Raw genomic sequence first — 18,316 nt, forward strand, 5'->3', positions numbered from 1 at the left:
ATAAAACAAATAATAAAATTTTTGGGGAGAATGTTGACTGTAAAAGTCTTGAATATAATGCTGATTGTACAATTTACAAGAAATGAGATGATTGACGAGGTTTTCCGTTCAGTGGTGATTATAAGTTATTGTAAAAATTATGTTTCAGAAGATTTATTTTTTGTTTTGAAACTAATGTACAAGTTTCTTGTCAAGAAATTTAGGTAGAATTTGCTTGTATAGAAGTGGATGTAGATGTTGCTTGTTCAATAGTGGAAATAGAAGTTGCATATTCAAAAGGGCATATAGATATGGCTTGTTATAGAATGCTGCAAAAATTGTGATATGTTTTTATCTTTGCTTTGAACAAGTGTTGTTTTTAAGTTGCCACTTAGTAATAAATCTTATATTTCCTTTGTAAACATCTACATGTATGAGACAACGATCGTCACTTATTATGGATAATCTTATTGAATAAAGTAAGATCGTTAAAAAAAACATTTCGTGCGAAAATTATATCTCAGAATAAAAATTAAATGTGTTACTGTAGCACGAATTCCTTTATCAACGTGACTCCGCTAGAGTCAGTGAGAATAGCCTTTGAACTGTCTGTCTGGATAGCATTCGAACTGGGAAAGAGGGCGTCTAGATGAAGACCAGTTTAAGTAGAGCCCTATAGTTTAATGATAACAATTTATGCATTTGGGATATGATTTCAAAGTTATTACTTATTTTTAGCTTATGTTGTTTGGTGACTTTCAAACGAAAATCACTGAATTCAGGCATCACCAGTTTTGCTGTATACTGTACAACATGGAAGGTTGTAAGTATAGTTGCATGTTCAAAAGTGGACATAAAAAATTATATTTTCATAAAATAAATTTTTGAACATACCCGCTGGTTATATTTAATAGCTTTATGCTTCTGTCCGGAAGAAATTCAAAACTTGCAGCAATCGCATAGATATATCAGGTATACACTAGCGCCACCACGGAGTTAGGACGAACTATCCCTCCTAGTATCAGATTTTCCATGCCCATAGGTCTCTAGAGGGGAGGAAGGGGGGATTTTAAGTTATATAACCAGCGGGTAAGTATGTTAAAAAATTTATTTGATTATGAAAATATAATTTTTAAACATCTAAACTTACCCGCTGGTTACATATAATAGCTGATTGACTCCCTTGGTGGAGGGTCAGAGACAGCAACATTAATGGAATTTCACTTAAGAGTTTAAAACAAAACTTAGCTTAAGGGTTCGTACCTATTAAGGAAGCCGACTTCAATGGTTCTCTGCATTAATAAGTCTGCTGTTCTTTGAGAACCAGCGATCCAACCAGGGCGCTGAAGAACTCTAGGAGCTGTCAAATGGTGAATAACCTCTATGCTGACAGGACCTCAACTAATACCCTTGTTCCGGGCGCTCTCAAGGAACAAATGACTACCTGACTAAGTCAAAGATTGCAGAAGATTGTCTAACAATTTTCTCCAATCATAAAAATATATACAAGTTCCAAGAGTGGAAAAGGGTACTAGGGATTAAGGGAGTGTAGTGGTAGATCCTTCACCTACTACTGCATTCGCTGCTACGAATGGACCCAAAGTGTAGCAGTCCTCATAAAGAGTCCAGACACATTTTAAATAAAGTGATGCGAATACAGATTTACTTCTCCAAAACGTTGTGTTCATCATACTTTGCAGAGAACGATTTTGTTTAAAAGCCACAGAAGTTGCCACAGCTCTAACTGCATGAGTCTTAACTTTCAGGAGCTTAAGGTCTGCCTCACCACAGTTTGTGTGAGCTTCTTTAATCAAAAAAGTCTTATGAAATATGATAAGGCGTTTTTAGACAGGAAAAAAAACAGGCTTTTTGACTGTACACCAAAGAGCTTCTGAACTGCCTCTTAAACCTTTAGTCCTGTTTAAATAAAACCTTAGTGCTCTAACAGGACAAAGAACTTTCTCCTTCTCCTCACCCACCAAATCAGAGAGGTTAGCAATTTCGAAAGATTTTGGTCATGGGTGAGAAGGACGTTCATTCTTGGCTAGAAATTCAAGCTGCAGGGAGCATATAGCTTTGCCGTTTCTAAAGCCAATGTTTTTGCTAAAAGCATGAACTTCACAGACCCTTTTAGCTGTTGCTAAGCTTACTAAAAATAAAGTCTTTAAAGTCAGATCTTTAAGAGAAGCAGAGTTCAAAGGTTCGAATCTGTCACTCATAAGAAATTTTAAGACCACGTCTAAATTCCAGGCTGGTGAATCCTGTTGAGGTTTTTTAGAGGTTTCAAAGGATCTAAGGAGATCCTGAAGGTCCTTGTTATTCGAGAGGTCAAAATGTCTATGCCTGAAGACCGCTGCTAACATACTCTTGTACCCTTTAATGATTGAGGAGGAGAAATTGTGCCTTCTTCTAAGCTCTAAAAAGAAAGGCAATTTGAGCTATAGAGGTATTGGATGAAGAAACTGAGTTCGTTTTACACCATGCACTAAAAACTTTCCACTTGGATTGGTACATACATACATATACCAAGGCACTTCCCCCAATTTTGTGGGGTAGCCCGAATTGGTACACCCTGAAAGTAGAATTTCTCCTTGCTCTGGCAATAGCCTTGGCTGCTTTCTTTGAAAATCTTCTAGATCTTGCGAGTTTTTCAATAGTCTGAAGGCAGTCAGACGTAGAGCTTGGAGGTTTAGATGGTTTCTTGCCAAGTGGGGTTGTCTGAGAAGATTTATTCTCAATGGCAAGCTTCTTGGAACATCCACCATCCATTCCAGTACCTCTGTGAACCAACCCCTTGACGGCCAGAAGGGGGCTATTAACGTCAATCTGGTTCCCTCGTGAGACACAAACCTTTGTAGTACTTTGTACAGCACTTTGAATGGAGGGAAAGTGTACACATCTAGGTGTGACCAGTCCATCAGGAATGCGTCTATGTGTGACGCATCGAGATTCGGAACTGGGGAGCAATAATTCTCTAGTCTTCTGGTTTTTGAAGTTGCGAATAGATCTATGAGGGGGGGGGGCCCAAATCCGCCAAAGTTTCTTGCATACATCTAGATGCAGTGTCCCCTCTGTGGAGAGAACTTGACTCTTGCTGAGGCTGTCTGCCCTCACATTCTTTTCCCTTGAATGAATCTTGTCAATAGGGATATCTTTCTTTGATGCACCTAAACGAGAAGAGTTTTTGCTATCTCGTAAAGAGGCCTCGAATGCGTTCCCCCTTGTTTCACTTTGTAGGCCAAAGCTGTGGTATTGTCTGCATTGATTTGTATTACTTTGTTCAGTACTAGCTTCTCGAACCCCTTGAAAGCCAACAGGACTGCTAACAGCTCCTTTTGACTGATGTGGAGACGTTGCTGTTGTTTTGTCCACAGACCCGAAATCTCTGACTTTCCTTGTGTTGCTCCCCAACCCGAGTCCGAGGCGTCGGAAATCAACACAAAAGAGAGACCTTCCTGGAGCCTGTTTATGTTGTTCCACCAACGAAGGCACTCTTTTATTGGTTCCGTAAGAGGAATGCTCTCCTTGTCGAGGCTGTCCTCTTTACTCCAATGGCAATTAAGATGGAACTGAAGGGGTTGTAAAATTAGTTTCTCCAGACATACAAATTGTTCTAGTGAAGAGAGGGTTCCCAGGAGACCATCTATTCCCTCACTGAACAAAACTCCTTCTTCAGAAAGGCACAAAGCCTTAGGAGAGCTAACTCTATTCTTGCAGGTGATGGAAAAACCTGAAAAGTCAGACTGTGAATCTCCATCCCTAAATAAAGGATCTTCTGGGAAGGGATCAACTGAGACTTCTTTGAATTCACCAGAAGTCCTAGCTCCTCTGACAGACTCATTGTCAGACGCAAATCCTTCAGACAGCGATTGAGTGAGGGGGCTCTTAGTAGCCAATCGTCCAAGTACAAGGAGGCTCTGATGCCTCTTGAGTGGAGCATGCTTGCCAACAAAGAACTCAAAACTGGACAACTTCCTCCCATACACGAACTTTCCGATAGCTTGAAGTTCGGATGGATGAAGAAGTAGAAGTAAGCATCCTGGAGATCTAAAGAGATCATCCAGTGGACCTTTTTTACTGCTGCAAGCAAAGTCTTATGAGTCTACATAGAGAGGTTTTGTCCTCTGGACGTAGCTTGAACCATATGTGACTGACGTTGGACATCACGGTTTGTTTGACGTTCGACGTCACGGTTTGTTTGACGCTCGACGTCACGAGCTTGTTGCTCGACGTCACGTTCAGCTTGACGCCCGATGTCACGTTCAGCTTGACGCCCAATGTCGCGCTTAGCTGCCTAGCGATCGTCGCCGCGCTTGGAAGGTAAACGCTCTATGACACGCTTGGCCGTTTGATGTCTGGTATCAAGAGAAGACACTCAAAGGGATATAAAAGCCTTATCACACTGTTCAAAAATAGCTTGCTGGTAGGCCACCTGTGCGACAACGCGTCCTGAAAAGAATCATGACGAACCATCGCTTTGCTAACAGCAGACTGATAAGACTGCATAATAGATGAGAGCCGTTGCTTCATGCCAGCAGCATAGTCCAACTAGGATCAACACTAGGTGACACCGGTGTATGAAACTTTGATCGCAAACTTGCCTTCCTCATCGCTTACATCACGCTCCGCATTTCAGCAAACGGCAAAAAGTCTGGCGGGATCGGCGGTGCCTGTACCGTAACACCAGACTCAGGAACAAGATCCTTATCAGTCTGAACTAAAGCTTTGCCAACTTCTGACATCCTGACAGGCCGTATACAGCAAAAAAGGGGGGCACTGCCTTCTCTTACAAAAGCCCTAATGCACTTCCTGCTGTTGCAGCTGAACGTGCTGCTGCACCAACATCTGCAGTTAGATTCTTTATGCTGCCTTGAGGATGCGCTAAAGCACTGCCCTATCAGCACTCTCTTTTGACTTTGTTACTTTCTCAGAATTATTTATTGTTAATTTATCCTCATCATTTATTTATTTCTTTATTTCCTCTCCTTACTGAGTCATCTTCCCCTATTGGAGCCCTTATGCTTATAGCATATTGCTTTTCCAACTAGGGTTGTAGCTTGGCTAGTAATAATAAAATAGTAAACAGAGACTCCTTTGCCGTCTTCCTTAGCAAAAAAAACTCTGAAGGCGGAACAAGGAGTAGCAGGTACAAATTAAATGGAAACTCTTCAGAAAACTCTCATGAGTTTCTGAAAGTCGCTCCCTTCCTCCTACAAGTCTCTAACATAGGTAGAGATGTCTTGTTTCCTAGGAGTCAACTCCTTAAGGTTCTGAATTCTGACCTCAATGCTTTAGAGGTTTAATTCTAGCTCTCCAAACCAAGAATTAGTTCAAGCAGGCCTTGGTCTGAGAACATAATATCTTTCTAGTTACAGGTAATATTTCAGGTAATATTTATTTCTTAATATAGCGCCTGGCGTAACAAAATTCCAACGCTAGACGCTTATGGTCATGTAGACATCAAGTTCTACTTGATGTCATGAAAGCTCTTGATGCTCGGCGCCATGTGACTTTCAGAACAATAACGCTTGCGATTAAAAAACGCTCGCGATTCAGACGCTCGGAGCTATGCCGATCGCGTGTAGTGAAAGCTAGATGAGCAACGTTCTGTTGTTGTCACACTCAGCTTGGTGCGAGGCATCACGCTCAGCTTGGCGCGAGGCGTCACGTTAAACTTGGCGCGAGGTGACATGCTCAGCTTAGCGCGGAGGGTCACGTTCAGCTTGGTGCGAGGTGCCACGTTCAGCTTGGCGCGAGGCGCCACGTTCAGCTTGGCGTGAGGCGCCATGCTAAGCCACCTGGCGAGCGCCTTCATGCTCAGTTGTTTGGCACGTGCCATCAAGTTCAGCTCTTTTTAAGAGGTAAGAACATTAAATGCTCATTACCTGTCAAGAATGATTTTAATTTTGTTTTCAGCTTCGCGCCTGATGTGCGATATCTTTTAAAGTTATAAAACACTTTCACCTCGCCTTACCTACGGCGAGGGCGAGCGTTCTGGGGATCGTCAACAGAAAAACGCTCAAGGAGACTTCTGCTCGGGTCTTATAAGACGGTAAGCGCCAGGCTACGCCTTTCGCTTCCCTTCGCCGCTCTACTTGACTTCTCGCATGGGTCCGGGAGCTTGAAAGAGGTCTAAGGCTAGGATAACGACAGGTCCGAACAGAAGCACCCTCCACTGTATTGAATAAAATTCACTGCACTAATTCAGCACAAAAAATTTGCATTTTTGACTCCTTGGTATAAAACCAAAGGTATACACGCCTGTAAAGGAAGAACTTACTATTCTGTCAAGGGCTTGAATAGGAATGCAATAGTCACTGAATCCCATATAAAATGTAACAAAATATTTATTATAAAATATTAACATATTATATGAATAGATATAGGAATAAAGAATATATCTATATATTCAAACCAACCCTTAGTATTAAGGGGTTCCAATAAAAGACGAATAGTCACATTTAACAATTGGAACATTCATAAATATTATATGAAAAAATTTAGTATTCCAAAAACGAACAAGTAAACAACGATACAAAGAATCGAGTGACTATATCGTTTGTCATGAATACTACGTCGTATAAAAATTAACTGAACGCTAATTCTCTTTAATCGTTGTAAACAGATTAGCAAAACAAAAAATACTAAAAGGACCAATATAATTGGAAAATGACATATTCCTTTTATCTAATAATTTAAAAACTTAGTTTTTAAATAAAAATGTACTTTTCATAAATATCTATACAAAGAGTATCACTGTAACAATAAACTGAGGACTGCGTAGCATAAATAAAAATGAACGCTAGATAATCTTTAAAACAAATCGAAGATTATCCAAAGAAAGCATACCAAAAGGACAAAAATTTTCTTAAAATAATATAATCCTTTTATTTTATATAACTAAATACTATGTAAGATAGTATTAACTTATAATTTTTTGTAGAAAAAGAAAGAAAATGCAAGTCGTACCCAAGTTTACATCAAATGACTGTGACATCATCGATGAGGCGAGATGTTTACCTATCGCCCTATGCTTTCCTTAGTTGAAAATAGGTTGAAAATTTTTTAATCCTACCTTTTAAGCTATATCATAGCGATAAAATATCAAACAAAAACTTTATAAACGAATGCTCAAACCCGTAACAAGAGTACATCACCAAGGTACTGCTAAAATCCAGGTTAAACACGAGTAAATTCCATTTCTATGCAGCCAATATGGCGGCAGAAGAAAATCTGATACTAGGAGGGATAGTTCGACCTAACTCCGTGGTGGCACTAGTGTATACCTGGCATATCTATGCGATTGCTGCGAGTTTTGAATTTCTGCTGGACAGAAGCATAAAGCTATTATATACAACCAGTGGATAAGTTCAAATGTTCAAAAGATGCGTGTTCAGAAGTGACTTTAAAAAGGTGCACGTCAAAAAGTGGTTGTAGAAGCTGGATCTTCAAAAATGGATGCAGAAGTTGCTCGTTCTAAAGAGGAGGCAGAAGTTGCATGTTCAAAAGTGCTTGTAGAAGTAGCATGTTCAATAGAGAATGCATTAGTTGTCAGATCAAAAGTTCATTTAGAAGTTGCACGTTCAAAAGTGGATATAAAACGTTGCCATTCAAAAGTGGATATAAAAGTTGCACGTTCAAAAGCGGATATAGAAGTTGCATGTTTAAAAGTGGATGCAAGAGTTACTTGCTTCGAGGAAGATGTAGAACTTACTCTTTCAGTAGTCAATGTGGGAGTTCTATGTTCTGTGTTAGATGTAGACGTTATAATTTCTGTAGTAAATGTAGGAGTTATTTGCTCAGAGGTGGTTGTAGAAATGACTTGTTCAGTAGACGATTTATTAGTTCCATGTTCGGTTTTTAATGTAGAAGTTGGTTGTTTAGGAGTGGATGTTTCTTCCTTAGTGGTGGATCCAGAAGTGTCTTCTTCAGTGGTGGAGGTGGTAGTTGCTTGTTCCAAGTTGGAAGCAGAAGTTGTTTCTAAAGCCGAGGAAGAAGAAATTGCTTCTTCTGTAGAAGAACTACTACTAGCTTCTCCAGTAGATGATCTAGAAGTTTCTCCCACAGTAAAAGATCTAGAAGTTTCTTCTTCAGTGGTGGATATAGCAGTTGTTTCTTCGGTGTTGGATGTGAAAGTCATTTCTTCGGTGTCAGTTGTAGAAGTTACTTCTTTAGTGTTGGATATATAAGTTGGCTCTTCAGAAGTGGATGTAGAAGTTCCTAGTTTGGCAGTGGAGTTGGTAATTGTTTCTTCTGTGGTTGATGATGTAGAACCTGCTTCATCTGTGGCGGATTGAGAAGTTGCCTTTATTGTAGTAGATATAAAAATCGTTTCTTCAGTGGCAGATGTAGAAATTGGGTGTGCAGTGGTGGTTGTGACAGTATCTCTTTCAGTGGTGGATATTGAAGTTTCTTGTTTCGTGGCGGATGTAGAAGTTTGTTGATTAGTGGTTGTTGGAGATGTTGCTTGTTCAGGGGTTGATACAGATGTCACTTGTTCTGTGGTTGATGAAGTTGCTTGTTCAGCGGTTGATAAAGTTGCTTGTTCAGTGGTTGAAGTTGATAGTTCAGTAGTTGATGAAGTTGCTTGTCCAGTGGTTAATGTAGAAGTTGCTTGTTCAGTGGTTAATGTAAAAGTTGCTTGTTCAGTGGTTGATGAAGTTGCTTTTTCAGTGGTTAATGTAGAAGAGGCTTGTTCAGAGGTTGATGTAGAAGTTGCTTTTTCAGTGGTTAATGTAGAAGAGGCTTGTTCAGAGGTTGATGTAGAAATTGCTTTTTCAGTGGTTAATGTAGAAGAGGCTTGTTCAGAGGTTGATGTAGAAGTTGCTTGTTCAGTGGTGGATGTAGGAGTTGATTGTTTAATGGTGGATATAGAAGTTACTTCTTCAAAGGAAGATGTAGAAATTGGCTGTACATTTGTGGATGTAGCAATTTCTTCTTCAATGGTGGATGTGGAAGTCGCTTCTCCAGTAGTGGATGCGGAAGTCGCTTCTCCAGTCGTGGATGTGGAAGTCACTTCTCCAGAGGTGGATGAAGAAGTTGCTTCTTCTTTGATAGTTGTATTATATCCTTTTTCAGAGGTGGATGTATACGTTATTTGGTTAGTGGTGGATGAAGAAATTTCTTTAGTGGAGGATGTAGAAGCTACTTGTTCAGTGGTTACTGGTTCAATGGTTGATATAGAAGTTGCTTGTTTGGTGGATGTAGTAGTTGCTTGTATAAGGGTGGTTGTAGTTCCTAGTGCTGGAGTTGTTGAAAGAGGAGCTGATGTAGCGGATGCAGATGTGGTTATTGCTGTGGTGATTGTAGTAGTTACTGGTAGACTCGTGGTCGAAATATTGCCCTGGAAATCAGTGTTTGTAGAAGTTAATAGTGATGGTTCATTGATTTAAGGTGAAAGGTTTCTTTTTTAATGTATGGGTAAAGTTACTGGCACATTTGTGGTTTTATAAGTTGTTGTTATTGCTGATACAATGGTTGTAGAATTTGCTGGTGCAGTTGTAAATGTTACTACTATAGAAGCTATTGTAGGGGCTTATACAACTGTTATAGATGAAGATGCTATTGGCCAAATGGTGATTAAAGAAGTTGCTATTAATCCTAGTACAGAGTTTGTAGAAGAACGTGGTGTATGCACATGGCAGTTAAAAAAGTTGATGGTAAAGTAGTAGTTTATGAAGTTTATGAAAAATGATTTGTGGAAATTGGTGGTAAAATATTTGTTGTAGTTAATTGAGACAGAACAGTAGTAAAATTCACTAATATACTGGCAATGGCAGTTGTAGCATTCGTTGGTATAATTATGGTTGGAAGTTTTGATACGATGATAATTTTAGTATAGTGAACCTTGAAGTTACTGGTAGTGATTTAAAAAAAAATACAATGGTAATTATGGTGAGTCAGTGCAATGACAGTTGTAAAAGTTTCAAATACATACATTGGTTGGTGAAGAAAGGGGGGGGGGGGGTAGAGAAGTTTTAGGTTCAGTGGTGAAAGCAGGATTTGTTAGTTCGGTGGTAGCCAAAGAGGGTCCTGATATGGCAGTAAATATTAAAAAATTTTCTTATCTGTAAAAGTTGCATAAACAATGCTGATTTATAATATACTGGAAATGAGATGATCGATGAGCTTTTCTTGTTCTGAAGATGATATCAAAGTTTTTTTTTAGATGATTGATATGGTTTGTTTGTTTTGAAGATGATACAAAAGTTTTTTTTTATCTATGAATTGATAAGAGAAATTGCTTGTTCAAAAATTGCTGGAACAGCTGATTGTTCAAAAGAAGATTAGAACTTGGTCAGTTTAGAAATAAAAGTAGAATTATTTTTCAATTGTGGATGTAGACATTTTTAGCTTAGATGAGGGTGTAAAAGGTTTAAGATCAGAAGTTGATGTAGAAATAGCATGAACAGTGGGTGTAGAAATTGCATGGTGAGAAGTTGAGGTAAAAATGACATGTCCAGTAGTGGGTGTACATGGTGCATATTTAAAAGTGAATGCAGAGGTTGCATGTTCAGAAGTGGATATAGGAGTTACTTGTTCTGGGGCATAGGTAAAACTTACTCTTTTAGTAGTCTGTGTTGAAATTCTAAGTTTTGTGTTGGATGTAGAAGTTGTATGTTCAGTGGTAAATGTAAGAGTTAGTTGCTCTGAGGTGGATGTAAAAAATTCTTGTGCAGTGGATGTCTTAGAAGTTCCATATTCTGCATTGGATGTAGATGTTGCTTCTTCAGCTGTGAATGTAAAAGTTGCTTCTTCAGTTGTGGATAGAGAAATTGTTTTTTCAGTCGTGGATGTAGAAGTCACTTCATCAATTGTAGATGTAGAAGTCACTTCTTTAATGATGGATGCAGAAGTTACTTCTTCAGTGGTGGAAGTAAAATCTGTTTCTTTAGTTATGGATGTAGACGTCGCTTCTTCAGTTATAGATGTAGAAGTCGATTTTTCAGTGGTGGATGTAGAAGTTACTTCTTCAGTGGTGGATGTAGACGTCGCTTCTTTAGTTATAGATGTAGAAGTCGAATTTTCAGTGGTGGATGTAGAAGTTACTTCTTCAGGGGTGGATGTAGAAGTCAAATTTTCCATGGTCGATGTAGAAGTCGCTTCATTAGTTATTGATGTAGAAGTCACTTCCTCAGTGTTGGACGTAGAAGTGGCTTCTGTGATGGTTGTAGAAGTCACTTCTTCAGTGGTGAATGTAGAAGTTGCTTCTTCCGTGGTGGATGTAGAAGTTGCTTCTCCAGTGGTGGATGTAGAAGTTGTTTCTTCAGTGGTGGATGTAGAAGTTGCTTCTCCAGTGGTGGATGTAGAAGTTGTTTCTTCAGTGGTGGATGTAGAAGTTGCTTCTTCAGTTATGGTAGAAATCACTTCTACAGTGCTGGATGTAGAATGCACTTTTTCAGTGGTGGATGTAGAAGTCGCTTCTGTGGATGTAGAAGTTGCTTCTGTGAATGTAGAAGTTGCATAGTCAGTTGTGGAGGTTGAAGTTTCTTCTCCAGTTATGGATGTAGAAGTCAATTCTTCTGTTGTGGATGTAGAAGTCACTTCTTTAGTGGTGTATGTGGGAGTCGCTTCTTCTGTTGTGGATGCAGAAATCTCTTTTTCAGTCGTGAATGTAGATGCTTCATCAGTTGTGGATGTAGTAGTCTCTTCTTCATTGGTGGTTGTAGAAGTCGCTTCTTCAGTGGTAGATGTAGAAGTTGCTTCTTCAATAGTGGATGTAGAAGTCACTTCTTTAATTGTGGATGCAGAAGTTGCTTCTTTAGTTGTGGATATAGAAGTCGCTTCTTTAATGGTGGACGTAAAATTCGCTTCTCCAGTTGTGGATATCGAAGTCACTACTTCAATTCTGGATGTAGAAGTTTCTTCTTCAGTTGTAGATGTAGAAGTCGCTTCTTTAGTTGTGGATGTAGTTGTGGATGTAGAAGTTTCTTCTCCAGTGGTGGATTCAGAAGTTGCTTCTTCAGTTGTGGATGTAGATGTCGCTTCTTCAGTGGTAGATGCAAAAATCTCTTCTTCAGTTGTGGATGCAGAAGTCGCTTCTTCAGTTGTGAGTGTAGAAGTCCCTTCTTTACTGGTGGATATAGAATTCGCTTCTTCGGTTGTGAATGTAGAAGTAGCTTCTTCGGTTGTGAATATAGTAGTTGCTTCTTCAATAGTGGATGTAGAAGTCACTTCTTTAATTGTGGATGTAGAAGTCACTTCTTTAATTGTGGATGCAGAAGTCACTTCTTCCGTTGTGGATGCAGAAGTTGCTTCTTTAGTTGTGGATATAGAATTCGCTTCTTCATTGGTGGACGTAAAATTCGCTTCTCCAGTTGTGGATATCGAAGTCACTACTTCAATTCTGGATGTAGAAGTTTCTTTTTCAGTTGTAGATGTAGAAGTCGCTTCTTTAGTTGTGGATGTAGTTGTGGATGTAGAAGTTTCTTCTCCAGTAGTGGATTCAGAAGTTGCTTCTTCAGTTGTGGATGTAGATGTCGCTTCTTCAGTGGTAGATGCAAAAATCCCTTCAGTTGTGGATGCAGAAGTCGCTTCTTCAGTTGTGAGTGTAGAAGTCCCTTCTTTACTGGTGGATATAGAATTCGCTTCTTTGGTTGTGAATGTAGAAGTAGCTTCTTCGGTTGTGAATGTAGTAGTTGCTTCTTCAATAGTGGATGTAGAAGTCACTTCTTTAATTGTGGATGCAGAAGTCACTTCTTCCGTTGTGGATGCAGAAGTTGCTTCTTTAGTTGTGGATATAGAATTCGCTTCTTCAATGGTGGACGTAAAATTCGCTTCTCCAGTTGTGGATATCGAAATCACTACTTCAATTCTGGATGTAGAAGTTTCTTCTTCAGTTGTAGATGTAGAAGTCGCTTCTTTAGTTGTGGATGTAGTTGTGGATGTAGAAGTTTCTTCTCCAGTGGTGGATTCAGAAGTTGCTTCTTCAGTTGTGGATGTAGATGTCGCTTCTTCAGTGGTAGATGCAAAAATCCCTTCTTCAGTTGTGGATGCAGAAGTCGCTTCTTCAGTTGTGAGTGTAGAAGTCCCTTCTTTACTGGTGGATATAGAATTCGCTTCTTCGGTTGTGAATGTAGAAGTAGCTTCTTCGGTTGTGAATGTAGTAGTTGCTTCTTCAATAGTGGATGTAGAAGTCACTTCTTTAATTGTGGATGCAGAAGTCACTTCTTCCGTTGTGGATGCAGAAGTTGCTTCTTTAGTTGTGGATATAGAATTCGCTTCTTCAATGGTGGACGTAAAATTCGCTTCTCCAGTTGTGGATATCGAAGTCACTACTTCAATTCTGGATGTAGAAGTTTCTTTTTCAGTTGTAGATGTAGAAGTCGCTTCTTTAGTTGTGGATGTAGTTGTGAATGTAGAAGTTTCTTCTCCAGTGGTGGATTCAGAAGTTGCTTCTTCAGTTGTGGATGTAGATGTCGCTTCTTCAGTGGTAGATGCAAAAATCCCTTCTTCAGTTGTGGATACAAAAGTCGCTTCTTCAGTTGTGAGTGTAGAAGTCCCTTCTTTACTGGTGGATATAGAATTCGCTTCTTCGGTTGTGAATGTAGAAGTAGCTTCTTCGGTTGTGAATGTAGAAGTTGCTTCTTCAGTTGTGGATGTAGAAGTCGCTTCTTCAATTGTGGATGTAGAAGTCACTTCTTTAGTGGTGGATGTAGAAGTCCCTTCTTTAGTGATGGATGTAATAGTCACTCCTTCAGTTGTGGATGTAGAATTGGCTTCTTCAGTGGTGGATTTAAAAGTCACTTCTTCAGGGGTGGATGTAGAATTAGCTTTTTCAGTTCTTGATGTAAGAATTGCTTCTTCAATTATGGAAGTAGAAGTTGCTTCTTCAGTTATGGATATAGAAATTGCTTTTTCAGTTGTGTATGTAGAAGTCACTTCTTCAGTTGTGGATACAGAAGTCACTTCTTCAGTTGTGGACGTAGAAGTCACTACTTCAGTTGTGGATACAGAAGTCGCTTCTTCAGTTGTGGATGTAGAGTTCACTTCTTCAGTTGTGGATATAGAAGTCACTTCTTCAGTTTTGAATATAGAAGTCGCTTCTTCAGTTGTAGATTTAGAAGTAGTTTCTCCAGCTGTGGAAGAAGAAAGCACTTCTTCAGTGGTGGATTTAGAAGTTGCTACTTCAGTTGTGGCTGTAGAAGTCACTTCTTCATTTGTGGATGCAGAAGTCGCTTCTTCATATGTGGATGTAGAAGTCGCTTCTCCAGCTGTGGAAGTAAAAGGCACTTCTTCAGTGGTGGATTTAAAAGTCGCTTCTTCAGTTGTGGATATAGAGGTCACTTCTTCAGTTGTGGCTGTAGAAGTCACTTCTTCAGTTGTGGATGCAGAAATCGCTTCTCCAGTTGTGGATGTTGAAGTCACTTCTTCAGTTGAGGATGCAGTAATTGCCTCTTCAGGGATGGATGCAAAAGTTGCCTCTTCAGGTGTGGATGTAGAAGTGGCTTCTTCCATTTTGGATGTAGAAGTCACTTCTTTGGTGATTGACTTAGAAGTCATTTCTTCAGTGGTGTATGTTAAAGTCGTCTCTCCAGTCATGGATGTAGAAGTTGCTTCTTCAGTTTTGGATATGGGAGTCACTTCTTCAGTTTTGAATGGAGAAGTTGTTTCATCAGTTTTGGATGCAGAAATCGCTTCTTCAGTTGTGGATGTAGAAGTCACTTCTTTAGTTGTGGATGTAGAAGTCACTTCTTTAGTTGTGGATGTAGAAGTCACTTCTTCAATTGTGGATGCAGAAGTCGCTTCTTCAGTTGTGGATACAGAAGTTCGTTCTTCAATTGTGGATGTAGAATTTGCTTCTTCAATTGTGGATGTAGAAGCCACTTCTTCAGCTGTGGATGTAGAAGTCGCCACTTCAGGTGTGGATCCAGAAGCTGCTTCTTCATTTGTAGTTGTAGACATTGCTTCTTCAGTTGTGGATGTAAAAGTTGCTTCTTCAGATTTGGATATAGAAGTTGCTTCTTCATTGGTTGATGTAAAATTCACTTCCTTAGTAGTGGATGCAGGATTCGCTTCTTCAGTAGTGGATGCAGAATTCACTTCTTCCGTTGTGGATGCAGAAGTCTCTTCTTCTGTTGTGGATGCAGAAGTCACTTCTTCCGTTGTGGATGCGGAAGTCACTTCTTCTGTGGTGAATATAGAAGTCACTTTTTCATTGGTGGATGTAGAAGTCGATTCTTCAGGGGTGGATTTAGAAGTCGATTCTTCAGGGGTGGATTTAGAAGTAATTTCTTCAGTTATAGAAATAGAAGCTGCTTCTTTAATTGTGGATGTAGAAGTTGCTTTTCCAGTGGAGGATGTGGAATTTGCTTCTTCAATTCTGGATGTAGAAGTCACTTCTTCAGTGGCGGATGTAGAAGTCACTTCTTCGGTTTTAGATGCAGAAGTCGTTTCTTCAGTTGTGGATGCAGAATTCGCTTCTTCAGTTGTGGATGCCGAAGTCTCTTCTTCAGTTGTGGATGTAGAAGTCGCTTCTTCACTTGTGGATGTAGAAGTTGCTTCTTCACTTGTGGATGTAGAAGTGGCTTCTTCACTTGTGGATGTAGAAGTTGCTTTTTCACTTGTGGATGTAGAAGTCACTTCTGCAGTTGTAGAAGTCGCTTCTTTAGAGGTGGATGCAGAAGTCGCTTCTTTAGTGGTGGATGCAGAAGTCACTTTTTCAGTTGTGGATGTAGAAGTCTCTTCTTCAGTGGTAGAGGGAGAAGTCATTTCTTCAGTTTTAGATGCAGAAGTTACCTCTTCAGTTGTGAATTTAGAAGTCCTTTCTTCAGTTTTGGATGTAGAAGTTGCTTCTTCAATTGTGTGAATATAAGTTGCTTCTTTACTTGTGGATGTAGAATTTTCTTTTTCAGTGGTGGATATAAAAGTTGCTTCTTCAATTGTGGATGTAGAAGTTGCTTCTTGAGTTTTAAATGCTGAAGTCACTTCTTCAGTGGTGGATGAGGAAGTCGCTTCTTCAGTGTTGGATGTAGAAGTTGCTTCTTTGGTTGTGGATGGAGAAGTGGTTTCTTTTGTGCTGGATGTAGAAGTTTCTTTATCAGTCGCAGATGTAAAAGTTGCTTCTCCAGTGGTGGATGTAGAAGTCGCTTCTTCAGTGGTGGATGAAGTCTCTTCTTCATTTGTGGATGTGGAAGATGCTTCTGCAGAGATGGATATAAAAGTTGCTTCTTCTATGGCTGATGTAGAAGCCAATTTTTCAGTGATATATGTGCTATTCTCTGGTTTAGAAGTGGGTTTGTAAGTTGCTTCCTCAGAGGTGGAAGTAGTTCTTCCTTGAAGATCTGTGTATATAATATTTCCTTGCTTAGATGTTGATGTAGAAGTTGTTTGTACAGTGGTGGTTGTAGTTCCTAGTGTTGTGCTTGTTGAAGGTGGAAATAAATTAGAGGCTTTTGAGGTTGTTTTTGCTGTGGTGATTGTAGAGGTCGTTGGTATAGTAGAGGTCACTGGTATAATAGAGGTCACTGGTATAGTAGAGGTTGAAGTCTTTGCCTGAAAATCAGTGGTTGGAGAGGTTAATTCTGCAGTGATGGTCGCATGATTTATGGTCAGAAGTGTAACAGTCTAAGTGTCTCTTTCAATTGTATGGTTAAAGTTTTAGGTTTACTCATGAAAATAGAAATGCTTGGTTCAGAGAAGATTGTAGTAACAGATATCAATGTTGATGGTACAATGGTAGCTGTAAAAGTGTCAAATACAATTTTGATTGTATAATTTGCTGGTAAAGATATGGTTGAAGAGTTTTTTGGATTCGTGGTGGTGGATAAAGGATAAGTACAGTTGAGAAACTTGCGAGTCGTTAGTATAGAAACAATTATACAGTAAAATTGTTGATAAAAAGGAGGCTGTTGAACCTGGTGTTACAGTTGTGGATATGCACGATACTTTAATGTGGTAATAACATGGTTCAGAATGCTCACGAAACTGCTTGGTGCAGAAGCTGTCATAGGTACTTAAAGGGCAGAAACTGTAAAATTAGAAGCTGAAATAAGGAGAATATTCATTGTTGAAAAAGGTATGTGGTTCTTCCAAATATGCTGGATTTAGTTAATGAGGCCATTTGTGGTTTGCCAAATGGTTTTGGTGTTGCTTTTATGTAAATGGGTATCTAACATACAAGAATGGTATAAGAAAATTGTAATATTTCTTGAAACAACAGATCAAAATATAATTTTTTGGTATAGGAAATTATAAATGAGCATCACTCAAAAAAAAAAAAAAAAAAGAAAAAAAAGGAAAAAAAAATGCTTTCCTCTAGTTCCTATGTAAATAATACAATTTTATGCATGTTTGAGGTCATAAATACAGTAATTTTGTCAGGAATAAATGTCAAACGGCACTAATTATATCTTAATTGTTCCTTCGTTTCTTTTTCTTAAAAATGCGCATAGAGTTCATCAATCGTCAATTTGCTTATCATTTAAAGGATTTATACAATGTTATACAACATCTGAAAGTACAGCAAAAGACAGAAATCATGTAATGACATATACTGTAACAAGAATTTTGATCGCTGATTATGAATGTCTTCTGAAATTCAAGCTCTCATCTTCAGGCAATAAAACGCAGCTGCAAAAAAGGATAATTGTCATGCTTTAAAAACCTGAAAAAAGACATACAAGAGGAAATCAAGTTCTATACCAATGTAATTTTTGCCATTAGTCAATACTTCAGTAGTAAACATTAGGATCTAAAAACTTGTCCAGAAGTAAATATTTCCAAAAATATTCTGTTTTGATGATTAGCCCATAAAAGCCGTCAGACTCTAAGATCTCACTTCGAAAGACCATAGGTTGCAATTTATTACTTTTTAAGTTACCTTGAGCCTTATTAGTCAGAATCCATGTATATTCACAGATTGTAGTTTCAACTATATTAATATGCTACCAATAACTAGCCTCATCTTTCTGCTTTAATGATTTAAATACATGGTATGCAACTCTACTATGGTATAATGAATGTTATAGGATGTAGGATCATTGCTGCCACATATCAGTAGAAATATGGAAATTGAAAAATGTATATCATCTCCTAGTTTGATAGCCTGCTTAATGGTTGACAATGTAAAAAAGAAATAATGGTGAACAAATATATTGGCTCAAATTCTACTTATTTCATCATGTCTATATCGACTACCATATTCTTGCAAATGAGGAGGCAATGAGAAGCTTTCACCCATTATACCTCATATGGAAAAAGTCTAGCTATAGAGATGAATATAAATTTTAATGACAAATTATTTTTTAATTTCTTAATGGTGGTTGGCGTAGGTGTGTAAGCCCACACAACTCCCTGCCAGCCCCAAACACAGCTGAGTAATGAGAGTTAGCGGATG

At 38.9% G+C, this 18,316-nt stretch overlaps 2 protein-coding genes across 2 annotated transcripts in view; both read right to left on the reverse strand.

The window, feature by feature from the left end:
• Window positions 1–18,316, reverse strand: part of LOC137650134 (mucin-2-like) — a 278,523-nt gene that overhangs the window by 17,112 nt on the left and 243,095 nt on the right. The gene's annotated exons all lie outside the window — the stretch shown is intronic.
• LOC137649863 (serine-rich adhesin for platelets-like) lies at window positions 10,300–18,160 on the reverse strand. The gene is made up of 2 exons (XM_068382804.1): window positions 18,091–18,160; window positions 10,300–16,502 (listed from the first exon to the last, which is right to left on the reverse strand). Exons 1-2 carry the CDS (start codon window positions 18,158–18,160, stop codon window positions 10,300–10,302), a joined length of 6,273 nt encoding a protein of 2,090 aa, XP_068238905.1.

This window comes from Palaemon carinicauda, chromosome 11 (genome assembly GCF_036898095.1).
Source record: "Palaemon carinicauda isolate YSFRI2023 chromosome 11, ASM3689809v2, whole genome shotgun sequence".
In the NCBI taxonomy this organism is placed as follows: Eukaryota; Metazoa; Arthropoda; class Malacostraca; order Decapoda; family Palaemonidae; genus Palaemon; species Palaemon carinicauda.